The sequence below is a fragment of the Moschus berezovskii genome, chromosome 28 (genome assembly GCF_049115385.1).
Source record: "Moschus berezovskii isolate FMDL1 chromosome 28, NW_MosBer_1.0, whole genome shotgun sequence".
Taxonomy (NCBI): domain Eukaryota; kingdom Metazoa; phylum Chordata; class Mammalia; order Artiodactyla; family Moschidae; genus Moschus; species Moschus berezovskii.
The window spans coordinates 28,509,326-28,523,816 of NC_142487.1; the positions used below are offsets into that span (position 1 = coordinate 28,509,326).

At 49.4% G+C, this 14,491-nt stretch overlaps 1 protein-coding gene across 1 annotated transcript in view; it reads left to right on the forward strand.

Annotated features, from left to right (window-relative positions):
- The first annotated feature begins 417 nt into the window (after positions 1 to 417).
- Positions 418 to 14,491, forward strand: part of CDH20 (cadherin 20) — a 52,993-nt gene continuing 38,919 nt past the window's right edge. The window contains exons 1-3 of the mRNA XM_055416836.2: positions 418 to 663; positions 10,719 to 11,013; positions 11,755 to 11,874. Of these exons, the coding sequence (XP_055272811.2) occupies positions 418 to 663; positions 10,719 to 11,013; positions 11,755 to 11,874 (661 nt within the window). The remainder of the gene's footprint in view (positions 664 to 10,718; positions 11,014 to 11,754; positions 11,875 to 14,491) is intronic.

Consider the following 14,491-nt stretch of genomic DNA (forward strand, 5'->3'; position numbering starts at 1 on the left):
GTTACCAATGTGAAGAAATTTATTCACTAGTTTTATTTCTGCTGAAACCCATTTTTGAAGGTTTGGGATTGATTATATCAAGATAAGTTGTCTTCTTTTTATCAAAATATTATTTACTACTTAAACGCTTCTAAATCAGTAACATGTTATGACTCCTTCATTTGTTGACTGGAAAAGCCAAATATTTACTGACATTTCTTGAAAACTTGCTATAAGCCCTCAGCAAAGAATCTGACATCATCACACTGTGTTTTCCTTCACTTGACAGGAAGTCGACTTCAAGCAGACTGACTTGAGTCAGGACCTCACTGGGGAAACATAAGTGTTCAATAAACCAAATTATTTTTTTATCTGGAAAATACTGCAGTGCAGTGACTTTGCCATCCTGGACTTCACTTTCTGAAAACCTGCCATCCCATGTGGACTTCTGGTAGCATGAGCAGTGCAAAGAGCTGGCTTGGACTTGGCATGTCCTTGTACTTCTGGGGATTGATGGACCTTACAACCCCTGTTCTCTCGGGTGCACCAACACCGCCAGGCAAACTAGAAGCGTTCCTGTCAGACAAGCCACAGCCACACCCGCGGACAAAGAGGAGCTGGGTTTGGAACCAGTTTTTTGTTCTGGAAGAATACACTGGAACTGACCCTTTGTATGTCGGCAAGGTAAGAACTGCCAGAGAGAATGATAAATTATTCGAGCACCGGATGTTGACATTGAATAGGAATATTAAGTATGAAAGCTCGCACAGTCTGAGGCCTGAGAACAATTTTAAACTAGAGGTATGTTAATTGACAGCTAGTTGAGATCTAGTTTTTGCTTTGTCAGATACCGGTCAGAAAGGAAAGACTTCTCTCCTTGTTCTTGTCTCTGTTCTGAGTGGTAAAGGCTAGGAACTGGGGTTTTGGAGGAAAAGCCTTGCGCCTGCAAGAACTGTTCAAGTCCTCACACAGGCAGCAGCAGCCTCAGGAATAACATGGTATGGAAGAAGTAAACTGAGAAATGCAAAGGGAGGAGCTTAGGTTTGTTTTTTTTTTTCAAAGCATTTCCACAGGTATTGCTTGAGGCCAAAATTTAATGGAAAAAAAAAAAAAGAATAAAACATTCTTCATTTCAGAAGATCCTAGCCTGTGCTTTAGGATTGCTGGAGACAATTAATGAATATATTTATAAACTTTACACTTGAAATCCCTTGATTTATCTAGCATCATTTCATTTTTAATCTGGCCTTTCTCCTGTGTTTACTTTATTTGGATGTTAATCCGAGGCCATTTTACAAAAGCAACTAAGTGAGAGAACGCGGGAAACAAGGAACTAATTAGAAAATAAATAATTCATTCAAATAACTTAAACACTTGCTGAGCCCACAGGCTAAGCGTGCAGGCTTCAGAGTCAAACACACGTGGGTGCAAAACCCAGCTCTGCCAGTTGCTTCCAGAGTGGCTCTGGGCGGGCCACCAAGTCCTGTTAACCTGTTTCCTCAAACGCTGAAGAAGGCTAAGAGAAATGCAAGTTTTCCGGAGTTGTCTGCATAAGCTCTTTCCTCCGCTTCCACCCACTTCCCACCCCAGGGGGCTTCCCGGTGGCTCAGGGCGCTCACAGCCCCGTTCTCCCTCCTCCCTTCTCTGCCCCTCGCCGGCCCTCCCTGTGCACCCGGCCCAGCCCGTGGTGGCCTGTGAGCTCGGCCCGGGCCTCTTCCCTATCACCCCCACCCCAGGGGTGGTGTTAAACTCACCCCTATGGCTTTAAACCCCTAAGCCAATGAATTCAAAGCCTCCGTCTCTGGCTCGGACCACTCATCCGAGCTTCAGAGGGAAAACCCTCCCGCTCCGCATTTAGGACTCCACGGGGCCTCTATCCACTGAAGCGTCCCCGATCTCCCTCCCAAACCGAGCCTGCCCTCGGTCAGCCCAGTGGCGGCATTGCCACCACCCAGGTCCTAAGCCTGGGCCCTGCTGGTCAGGCGGCCCCTTCCCTCGGTCTCTGCACCTGCAGATCCCGTTAGTCCGGAGCCGAACAAACCCTCCTCCGACTCAACCCCGCGCCCACCGTCCCCCCAGCAGCCTCCTTACTTCTGCCCACACTTCCTTCCAGGCCACTCTCCATACACGATCTTCTGAAACGTGAGTCAGACAGTAAAGAAACTGCCTGCAATGCAGGAGACCCAGGTTCCATCCCCGGGTCCGGAAGATCCCAAGGAGAAGGGCATGGCAACCCACTCCAGGGTTCTGCACAGAGGAGCCCGGTGGCCTACAGTCCAGGGACCGCAGAGGCGGACACGACCGACACGGACCACGGCACCCTGCGGACGGCCGTCAGGGCCTTTCGCTGCGCTCTGAGCCACCCGGGCCGCCCTCCCGCAGCCTCCCCGCCGGCCCCGCCACGGGCATGCTGCCCTTCCCGCCCGCTCAGCCGGGGCTCTGACCGCTGCCCTCTCTCGCCGGGACCCGGGGACGCGGCCTCGCCGGCAGCTCCCAGCCTGGCCGGCTCTCCCTTCCTCCCCGCATCGTGAGACGCGCTCGTCCTGGCCGGCCTCGGGTCGGCTCCTCTCCACCCTCGAGGGCTCATTTCACAGCTAGCTTTGCCTTGACTGTCCTCTAAGGCACACCCCTGCTGGGCTCTCACTACCATTAGGCTTTCCCCATTCTAATCACAACCTACAATATCTAAGTTACTCGTTCGTCTGTATGTGTACTGCTGGAGTCCTATGTGTGTGCACTCAGTCGCATCCGATTCTTTGCGGCCCTATAGTCTGTACGCTGCCAGGCCCCTCTGTCCATTGGACTTTTCAGACAGGAATACTGGAGGGGGCTGCCATATGCTCCTCCAGGGAACCTTCCTGACCCAAGGATCGAACCTGCGTCTCTTGTGTCTTCTGCACTGACAGGCAGATTCTTTACCACTGGAGCCACCTGGGAAGCCTTCAGTTCAGTTCAGTCGCTCAGTCGTGACCGACTCTTTGCGACCCCATGAATCACAGCACGCCAGGCCTCCCTGTCCATCACCAACTCCCGGAGTTCACTCAAACTCATGTCCATCGAGTCAATGATGCCATCCAGCCATCTCATTCTCGGTCGTCCCCTTCTCCTCCCGCCCCCAATCCCTCCCAGCATCAGAGTCTTTTCCAGTGAGTCAACGCGTCGCATGAGGTGGCCAAAGTATTGGAGTTTCAGCTTTAGCATCAGTCCTTCCAATGAACAGGAAGCCTCAGACCAGACTTTAAGCTCTGTGAGGACAAGAATACCGCTTCCATTTCCTCCACGAGACCTAACACAGCACCTGTCACACAGACACGACTGCCTCGTAGAGTAATAAGGATTAAGTAAACTAACACATGTGCTTTAGCAGAGTGCCTGGTCCAGAGTAAGGTCTTAATGATCGTCACCCTGCAGTAGGAGCAGGATGAGGAATAGGAACAGTAGCAGCAGCGATAGTACAGTGACTTCATTACGGGGATTAAGCAGCTCAGCAATGCTTACCTAATGTACCTGCAAACCTCTGAGCCTCAAACCTGTGAATTTTCTTTGACTCCTCCCTCTCCTTCTCTTCCTCCTTCATGCGCCCACATCCTGTCAGTATCTCCTTGCCGCTTTCTCTGAGTCACTCATCCTCCCCAGCTCTGCCCTCCCTGTGGCCCTCCGGGTCTTCGTGATTAGATTAGCTGAGCGGGCGCCGTAAGGGAGGATCTCCCGGGCCCTTCCCCGGGACTCAGGCCGTTTATCTCCTTGAAGCGCCCTTCCCATCACATTACTCGTCTGATTGAGGAAGCACTGTCGCTCTGCAGTGCTCATCAGAGCTCTCAGCATACAGGGCAAGCACGGCCAGAAAAAGAGCCCCCCCGCCCCTCCCCGCTGGGACAGCTCCAGTCTCATCCTGATCTCAGTCAGGCTGGGTCTCCTTACCGTCCCGGACACAACACACCCTGTCGGTCCCTGCCCCAGAGGCGCGCGTGTGCTGCTGTTGTGCCCAGGACACACCATCCCCTCCTCTCAGCTCAGTCATGTTCAAGTTTCTCAGGGTCCCAGCTTAAAAGCATTTTTCCATCATGAATACATCTTCCATTCATTCAGAGTTCCAAAACATTTCTCCCAACTAGACACACATAGCTCCTGTTAAAACAAGTTTTGGAAAATGCTTTTGTATTCAGTAATTGCTTTGTGTGGCTGTACAATTTCGAGCCCTCCTTCCTTCTCCCAAGGGGACAAACTGAGACCTCATCCTGGCCTTGTCTACGTTTCCCTGACACTATGCATCTAGCACAGAACTGGACACGCAAAAATGCAGAAAGACTAGGGGAGCTGACGCTTTCCTGGGGTACCACAGCACTGTGTGTGAGTCCCATGTGCATAAGACAGATCATTCAGTCATCGTAAGAGTGCTATGAAGTGAGTATAAGTCACCTCTCCTGGATAATGTAAATAAGGGAAGGTTCAGAGAGGTTACGGTCCTTGCCCAAAGTTACACAGAAGGTTAATAGGAAATCTGACACCAAAGCCATGCGCTTCCTTTTTCTTTGGCCTGTATGTGACGATGACTTTAGACCTTGCCCAGAGAGACTCACAGGAGAGTGCACGGGTCAGTGAGACCAGAAATGTAACCAAGCCTGTCCCCTGAAGGTGGGAGCACTCAGCCGTGCAGCACGCTCCTGTGCTCATGATCAGCGCAACCCCGTGGGCCGGAGCCCCCCAGGCTCCTCTGTCCATGGGATTCTCCAGGCAAGAACACTGGAGTGGGTTGCCATGCCCTCCCTCCTCCAGGGGATCTTCCCGACCTGGGGACTGAACCCGTGTCTCTGCCATCTAGCTGCATTGGCAGGCAGGTTCTTTATCACTAGCGCCCCCTGGGAAGCCTGAGATTGGAGCTCAGCACCCCAGGACACAGGCCATCCTCCGCACCTCCACAGTCATCCTGACCAACCAGCTATCAACGCGAGTCTGAGCCCTGGCTTGGGTCTGTCACCTGCAGAGGAAGACAGTTGTGTACTCACTCACCCAGGCACTTTCCCCCTCACCGTCTTCTGAACGAGAACCCGTCCCTTTCTCCCAGGGGCATTTCAGCTCATCACCATGAGCTCTGGAAGACGTCTGTTTAGAGAGCCTGCCTATTTGCTTTTTTCAGAAAGGAGTATGGCAACAATTATCAGCTGTAATTGGTATGGCCTTACAAAATCCACACTGGGCTTGCCAGGGACAAGGCAGTGTCGAGTTAAAGCGAGACTGTATTGACATATGCAAAGAGGTGGATGCAGCGAGCTCGTGCTTGTGCACAAATCTGTGGTCCCGAGTCATGCTGAGGTTAACAAGGGCGCGGAAGCCGTCTGACCACAAACTGTGAGCACTCACTGCCTTCCCGGGACCATACGAGGCGCCGTGACAGACGGCGAAAAGGAGTGCCATCACCCCCGTGCTGAGCTTCAGGTACTTCCCGTCACTCGCTCCTCCTCTGGCTCAAGATCTTAGAGACAAAAGCAGGGTTAGGCTAAGTGGGAAATCCAGCTGTCTTCTTCTGTCTAGGATAGCAAAGCTGTTTTCCCAGGGTGGGGTAACTGTGTGCTGCCAACTCCAAGGTGTGAAGCTCCGCACCTTCCTGTGAAGAGCCGGTGCTCAGTCAATGTGAGCTGAATTAAAGGCGGATGAGTATAAACCACGTGTTTCCTGCAGCACCAGTCTGCTGAGTGACGAGGGAAAAGCTGTTAACATCTCTTCTTTGCAATTTTTGCAACCAACGTGCAGTCTATGCCCGGAGAACCTAATGTTCAGCTCACACCACTGTGCTGGTCACTGGGCTAGTGTCGCTCAGCTGTGTTCTCCTCACCCTACTCCATGGGGCTGGGGCTCTGCACAGCACAGCTTCTCCGTTTCCAAGCAGCTCCTGGGTCCTGAGACTGCAATGTTCTGGGGGTAGAACCAGAGGTGGAGGAGGGACTTGCTCCTTTTATCTGTGGGAGCGGATTCTGGTTTCTGGAACCATTTCCACACCCCAGCCTCACACATCCACTGGAGGGCACCCCCTTCTCCGAGGTCGGAGTCTCAGCTCCATGGGGGTGGGCGCTGGGGAGCCCAGCCAAAGGGGTAACACTCCCTTCTCAGAGGGCTCCAGCCCAGCCTCCTCCAAACGCCTAGATTCCAAGAGCCCCCGACTCCTGTCCTCTGCCCCTGCAGCCAGAGGGGCACAAGCTGTTTCAAGCTGCTGGTTATCATCTCCAATGACACCTCAATATTTTTCCTTTCCAATCCTTCATATACTCCCCACTAAAATGACCAGTGTGGGTTTTGTTCCCTGACTAGATCCTGAACTGATACAATTTTAGCTGACCCTTGAGTCACGTGGGGCTCAGAGGGACCAACCCTCTACACGGTGGGAAAATCCAGGCGCAACTCTAGAGTTGGCCTTCTGTCCATATCCACGGCTCCTCCGTACTCACGGCTCTCTGAATCTGTGGTTCTGCTCCACAGATGCACGCGTAGGACTGTTTGCAGTATTTAAAATCCACATATATGTGCACCCTCAAAGTTCACACCCACGTAGTTCAAGGGTCAAATGTATATTCCCTAGCAACGAGTTATATGTAAGTAGATGCAGGCACCTTTCATAGCTGGTACTCTTCCTGTTGGACTTGCCGGGTGGCTCAGAGGTAAAGAATCCACCTGCCACTGGAGACATGGGTTCAATCCCCGTGTCGGGAAAATCCCCTGGAGAAGGAAATGGCAACCCACTCCAGTGTTCCTGCCTGGAGAATCCTATGGACAGAGGAGCCTGGCGGGCTGCAGTCCACAGGGTCAAGAGGAGTCGGACAGACCGAGCGACTGAAGAACAACGAATCCTCCTGTCACGAGGAGGTGCCCTGCTTCTCTGAGGCTCTGCCCGTTTCCTGAGCACAGATACGCACACAAGCTACCTGAGAGACGCTTGCCAACTCCGTTAAGACAAAGGCAAGCTGCTGTCACTAAAGCTTTAACTCTGCACCCTATACCACTCGTTCAAACAACCTTACTGAGCATCGCTACACACGAAGACTCACACTAAGATGAAAACCACACGGTTCCTGACTTCGAGGAACTCACAGTCTAGGAAGTTCCTCTAATTCTTCTCTCAGTACAGACAAAACCAAAGATCACAGATCCAGTTTCAGCCCGGACTCCATTGATGTCAGCCAGCCAAGTGACTCCCGAGGAGCCAGGACCATCTCTTGAGCAGCAAAGATCTCTAGCCTCCTATTACTTACTAAGCACTCTCCGTGGGCAGAGCAGTTAAAATTGGCCAATGCTAATCACAATGATGCTTCACCTTCTTAAGGTTCACAAGACAAAACTTTTTAGATGACAGCTAGAGTATCTCCAAACAACCCTGGGTATTTTCTCTACTGTCAGCTTCAATTCTTTCTTTCTCCCCTGGATAATCTGCCGTGCCCTGCCTCACTCTAAGTGAAAGTCCTCTGCTATATGCCTTAAAATTACACATATTTATATTTACATATGTATATTCCCATGGGCGGAGGGGCCTGGTAGGCTGCAGTCCATGGGGTTGCTACTAGTCGGACATGACGGAGCGACTTCACTTTCACTTTTCACTTTCATGCACTGGAGAAGGAAATGGCAACCCGCTCCAGTGTTCTTTCTTGCCTGGAGAATCCCAGGGATGGTGGAGCCTGATGGGCTGCCGTCTATGGGGTCGCACAGAGTTGGACACGACTGAAGCGACTTAGCAGCAGCAGCAGCAGACATATGTATGTAAACGTGCAGAAATATATAAGAAAATATATAAGGTTTTTTTTTTTAATCCTTAGATCTTTGTCGTCCTCCTCCCAATTCCATTCCTCTGCCTGGGAACACAGTTCCGGATGGAATGGATTTTCATTTCTTTGTGGCCAGGTCCAAATAAAATGAGTTTCTATTCTACACAATAAGACCTAGGCACCTTGCTTGTCTTACACTAAATAAACAGAAGATGCAGAATGTGAAGAACAGAAATGATTCTGCACAAGGGATGAGGAAATGTGAGGACTCTACAGTCTAGACAGAATTCTTTAAGTAGAAAAAAATCCACAGCTATTTTTCCAGCCAGTTTTGTTCTCTTATTTCCCTTCTCTGGATAAGACACAGCTGAGTTCCTCTAGGCAGCAAAATCACTGCTTGTGTGAGATCAGCACAAAGCCAGCCACAACCTCCAAACCCATCCTTGTCTGAAGACGCTGTGAACACACTTTCAGATGTTTTCTTGGTGTTCGTGCCATTTAATCCTGACTAACGCCGACCCAGCAATGCTTCAGGCGGCTTTCCCAGCTTCACCATTGGGCTGTGCGTAACGAAACGGCCAACAGGCTGTTGTTGTCATCTCTGCTGCACTCCTGGAGCTTCGAAGGGATCACGGGAGAGCTGGGCATGTTAACACCCTTCTCTCTCCGCACTAAGTCATCATCATAATTGGCCCCATTTATAGCTTTCCTATTATGGGAAAGCTGGGTGCTTTACATACATTAATTTCCAATAATCCCAACAAACCTCTACATTTATAATATGAGGAACTTGAAAGTTATAAACATTAAATAATTTGTCAAGGGCACTCAATTTATAACTGATACAGATAGTGTTCAGGCCAGATATATTTGCCTCTCTGGCCTAAACTGGTCTATTTTATTAACTGAATCTCACAGACTTTATCACCAAACTACAGCACGCCAGGCCTCCCTGTCCATCACCAACTCCTGGAGTTGACTCAAACTCATGTCCACAGAGTCGGTGATGCCATCCAGCCATCTCATTCTCGGTCGTCCCCTTCTCCTCCCGCCCGCAACCTTTCCCAGCATCAGAGTCTTTTCCAGTGAGTCAACTCATCACATGAAGTGGCCAAAGTATTGCAGTTTCAGCTTTAGCATCAGTCCTTCCAATGAACACCCAGGATCAATCTCCCTCAGAATGGAATGGTTGGATCTCCCTGCGGTACAAGGGACTCTCAAGAGTCTTCTCCAACACCACAGTTCAAAAGCATCAATTCTTCGGCGATCAGCTTTCTTCACAGTCCAACTCTCACATCCATACATGACCACGGGAAAAACCATAGCCTTGACTAGACGGACCTTGGTTGGCAAAGTAATGTCTCTGCTTTTCAATATACTATCAAGGTTGGTCATAACTTTCCTTCCAAGGAGTAAGCGTCTTTTAATTTCATGGCTGCAATCAGCATCTGCAGTGATTTTGGAGCCCCCCAAAATAAAGTCTGACACTGTTTCCACTGTTTCCCCTTCTATTTCCCATGAAGTGATGGGACCAGATGCCATGATGTTTGTTTTCTGAATGTTGAGCTTCAAGCCAACCTTTTCACTCCCCTCTTTCACTTTCATCAAGAGGCTCTTTAGTTCCTCTTCACTTTCTGCCATAAGGGCGGTGTCATCTGCATATCTGAGCTTGTTGATTTTTCTCATGGAAATCTTGACTCCAGCTTGTGCTTCTTCCAGCCCAGCGTTCCTCATGATGTACTCTGCATGTAAGTTAAATAAGCAAGGTGACAATATACAACCTTGACGCACTCCTTTTCCTATTTGGAACCAGTCTGCTGTTCCATGTCCAGTTCTGACTGTTGCTTCCTGACGTGCATACAGGTTTCTCAAGAGGCAGGTCAGGTGGTCTGGGATTCCCATCTCTCAGAATGTTCCACAGTCTACTGTGACCCACACAGTCAAAGGCTTCGGCATAGTCGATGATTCATGGGTCACAGAGAGTCGGACACGACTGAGCGACTGAACTGAACTGATGCAAGCCCAGCAACAAGAGTTAGTGGTGACTGAGTACGTGTAACTAATTTTCCACTGCCCTCTTAGAGAAGGACTGTTATAAGATAGCACAGAACTCTAGGGTTCTTGGCACTTATATACATTGTCTATAATTAGAGCTGCAAGAGTTTATTTCTAGGCTTAAAATGAGCGTTGTGCCCCAGGGCTCATTTTGAGAGTCATCACAGACTAATTCGAGAGGAAATATAGTTGGATGGGCAGATAAAAGCATGTGCCCACCACAACCTTCTACATACAGATTTGAGTGAGTCAATTACAAGGCCAGAAACAGGTTCCATCAAAATGATAGATACCCTGCCACAGAGAATAATAGCCAGCTGTAAAACTCCATTTTGATACCTGCAACAGAAGCAAGCAAAGTCCTACTGAGGGAATTGAGAGAATTTCAAGGGCCCCCCAGAAGTCATTCAGTATTTCCGGTACAGTGGCCACAGACTGTTTTTATTCGCTGCTTCATCAGCTTCTCAGCCAACCTGGACTGTCCTAAAGTTTCTGAAATTCCAAATTAATTTACATCAACACGTTTAAAATGTTCACATTTATCCTTTATAAAGATTAAACGGAAAGGTTGCATTCCTCCTTATTAGCCGTGCTCCTGCTGCACACGGGACAGTGCCATAGGGGACACAACAGTGCAGAACGGGTCCTGCGCGTCCCGGGACTCCTGTTTGCTGTGCTTCTCAGAGAGAGGAGCTTTAAAAACAGTACTAGGTTAGGGGTTCTGAATGTGACATGAGAAAGTTTGCTTATTCATCCACTTCTATTTGCTCTTTGATACAGCCATGCTAAAAGCAGGTTAGTTCTTTGTAGACATTTAAAACATTTGAGTGGGAAAAAGTCTTCCTGTTTGAAAGGAAATCGTGCACTTGTACCATACTGAAAATCTGTTTATTCTGACACCTGTTGAGAGGTCGGTGCTTTTCCCGTCAGCTTCATTCAGACATGGACCGGGGGGACGGCTCCATCAAATACATCCTCTCGGGGGAAGGCGCAGGCGTCGTGTTTACCATCGACGACACCACCGGAGACATCCACGCCATTCAGAGGCTCGACCGAGAGGAGAGGGCCCAGTACACTCTCAGGGCTCAGGCCCTGGACAGGCGCACGGGCAGGCCGATGGAGCCAGAGTCCGAGTTCATCATCAAAATCCAGGACATCAACGACAATGAGCCCAAGTTCCTGGATGGGCCTTACGTCGCCACTGTGCCGGAAATGTCACCAGTGGGTAAGGCAGGGGTGTTTGGTCCTCCTCAAACAGCAGCCCCCCTAGAAGGCCCTCCCGCCTCAACCTGGAGAAGGGGAGAAAGTGCAGGACAGTCCACAAAACCCAAAGCTGCACCGAGCCACCCAGACATGAAGCCAGCCTTAGTGCAAACAGCAGCAATACTGAGCTAGTACTGGCACTCGGCTCTGGGGCTTCCTTAGCCTGTTTTATTTACGCATTTATCTGACTGCGCTGCGCCTTAGTTGTGGCGCATGGGATCCGGGATCTTCAATCTTTATTGCACCACGCGAGATCTTTAGTTGCCTCATGTGGGATCTAGTTCCCCAACCAGGGACTGAACCTGGGTCCCCTGCATTGGGAGCGTGGAGTCTTAGCCACTGAACTACCAGGGAAATCCCCAGTTCCGGTTCTTAAAAAGCAAAAAACAAAAGATAGATGATCAATAGGCAGGCAGATACTATTCGATTCATAAGGAGAAGCGTTTTGGTATTACCAAAAGAGGAACGAAGAGCCCAAAGGCTGTGCTGTCCTTACAGGTTGTCAGGATTTAAGACACCAGTAACCCCCATCCCTGCTGCAGAGGTACTTCTGTACTAAGCAGCTATAGAAACTTGACCTAGAAACAGGCCCTCCCAAGGCAGCAGACATAACGTTTGCAAATGCTTTAAAACTGCCCCTTCAGGCTTGTGTCCAGTCTTGAGCAATCAACTTGAACAGGTGTCCACCACGTCTCTTCCTCAGGGACTTCTGTTATCCAGGTGACGGCCACCGACGCTGATGACCCGACCTACGGCAACAGTGCCCGGGTGGTGTACAGCATCCTGCAGGGCCAGCCGTATTTCTCTGTGGACTCCAAAACAGGTACGTGATGGGACAGTTGAGTCAGAGGCATGTGTTTTATCCTCTAATTTGTAACTACAATTTAACAGACCCAACTCTCCATTTCAAGAACTCTCCAGACAGCGCACGAGCTAGGAAGATGGTTATAAGCATTGGGATGAAGAGAGCAAACGAGCGCTGCCCGGGGGTAAGAGCAGACAGTGTCCTGGGTCTGCTTGGAGACACCCAAAGAACTGCCTCCACAAAAGGACCTCCTCACCTGCCTTCCAAAAAAAATAATATCAATAATCCTATGGTTGTATTCATTCCCCCAGGAGTAAGGTCTTTCATAACTTCAAGAAGACCTAAGAGGACTGGCATATTAACCTGGGCTCACTATAGAACCGAATAACTGATTCTGAAACTAGAAAGAGCCTTAGGCAAATCGTCCAGTCCACCGCCACTCACTTAAAGGATAAGGGAATCGTGAATGGAGACCTGACAAACTGCTCCTGATTGTAGATGTGCCCCCTGACCCGCGGTCCAACGTTTGTTAGGTCCTATCCTAACAAACTGCTCCTGATTGCAGACGTGTCCCCTGACCCGCGGTCCAACGTTCTTCCCGCCAGTCCACCCCATACTAAGCCGAGAGCAAGGCCGGAATGAATGGAGCGCAGAGCATGGGGTGTGGGCCCCGAGAAAGGAGGTGCTAGGTGGGACGCTCTATCGGGGGGACCACCTAGGGAGCTGGGCGGGCACGGGCCATGTCTAGAAAAGGACAAGTCAACAGCCAACAAGCCAATTTGCTTTGGGTGTTGTTTTGTTTTCAGTTTTACTCAAGAACTTTGACAACAGAATGTATAGTTTATCTGTGAAGAATTCCCTTTAACCGTTTTGAATTGGGCAAAGCAACTCAGATATTATTATTAATATACAATAATATATCATTCCATATTGTTATCTTGCACTTGTGCCAGACTTTCTCCCTCTTAAAATACATTCCTAGATCTCACCGTATTTGAGTGTCCCAACAACCTTGTAAACTTGTGAAATACATGGAAGCATTATTACTTCCCTTTACATGTGGGAAAACTAACATACGGACCTAAGAGTAATTAACAAAAAACCTGATTAAGGAAACTTCCAGCCACAGAGACAAAGTCAAGGCCAGACACTCAAAGTCACCTCTTTACATCAAACAGAAAAAACACATTTTATTAGCAACCCGATATAATTTTTTTCCAGAAGTCCTCAGGAGAACCAGGCATTCAGAAAATTATGTCGTAAAAGTTGAAAGAGAGTATAAATTAGTAGGAGGAAAGAAAAAAAAGGTTCCAGTTAGGGATCTCTATAAAAGAGTAATTTTAACCATTCTACAAATGGAGGGAGGGACCATGAGGAGGTGCCCACAGGGAGGAAAAATACAGACAGGAAGAGGGTAATATGTCCTTTACATCGTTAAGAAGAAACTTACATTATTTTGACAGCTCCCAAGGGGTATCTATAGTGTTAAGGTCTAAAATACATGAAAAGATAGTCACTGCCATGCCCAGGGGGCATTTAGAAAAAGAAAACACTGCATATCTCACTTTAGACTGTGGCCACTGTAATGCGACACATACATTATAGGAGTAAAACGAGGACAGGCTTGTGGTTCCCAGTTTCTCCCTTTGGCATGCAAAAGGCCTATTGAGCCAAGGGTCATGTTGTAAACATGCAGTAAACAGCCTTTAATCTTTGCCCAGAGCGCAGAGGTCAACTTTTCTAAGTGGAAGCATTAAAGGAAGATCAAACATGCCCACACATCCTTGGCAGGATCAAAACAACACATTTCACAGGATTCTGACTTAGACCCCTCTCCCTAAATGGTAGCACACTATCATACCCTGATGTTACACAGCGTCTGGGCAAGTTCATCTCGTATGGATGTTAACAATAAACATCTCAGAGCATCTTTTATGTCTTAACTCTCAGAATGCAGTGAAGCACAGAGGCAGGCAGAACCTAATAAAACAGACTGAACATACAACAAAAAGCAGAGCAAATCTGAATTCCACCCCTGCTTCCAAGCACTGGGGACGCAGGAGAAAGCAGCCTGGGCACGAGGTTGCCAGAAGAGCCCCTCACACTAGTAGGGCTCTAGCGAATGGAGACAGAGCTAAGGGAGAAGGATCTAAAATCGCAGACTTGCGGACTGTGAGGCTCTGTTTCCCCACCTGAAGCCAGTTCTGTGTGGTGAGACAGAGCAGCCCTGAAGTCGCTGCAGGCCAACAGGTCCCAGCTCTGTTAGAGGGCCACTGCTGCCACCTCCTGGTCTTTCTTGGGAATGCGCCATAGGAACCAGCCCGCCAAGCCCAACTCCAAGGACAGGATCTGAGTGAGCTCCGCAGTTGGTGGTGGACAGGGAGGCCTGGTGTGCTGCGGTCCGTCGGGTCGTGAAGAGTCGGGCACGACTGAGCGACTGAACTGAACGGAGCTGAAGCTCTTCCGGCTGGAACAGTCTTTACTCACTCACCCTTTGTTTAAACACAGCATTTTTTTTTAAAGCTGGGGATTCCCTGATGGCTCAGTGGTAAAGAATCTGCCTGCAATGCAGGAGGCACGCGTTTGATCCCTGGCTTGGGAAGATCCCTTGGAGAGGGAAATGGCAACCCAGTCC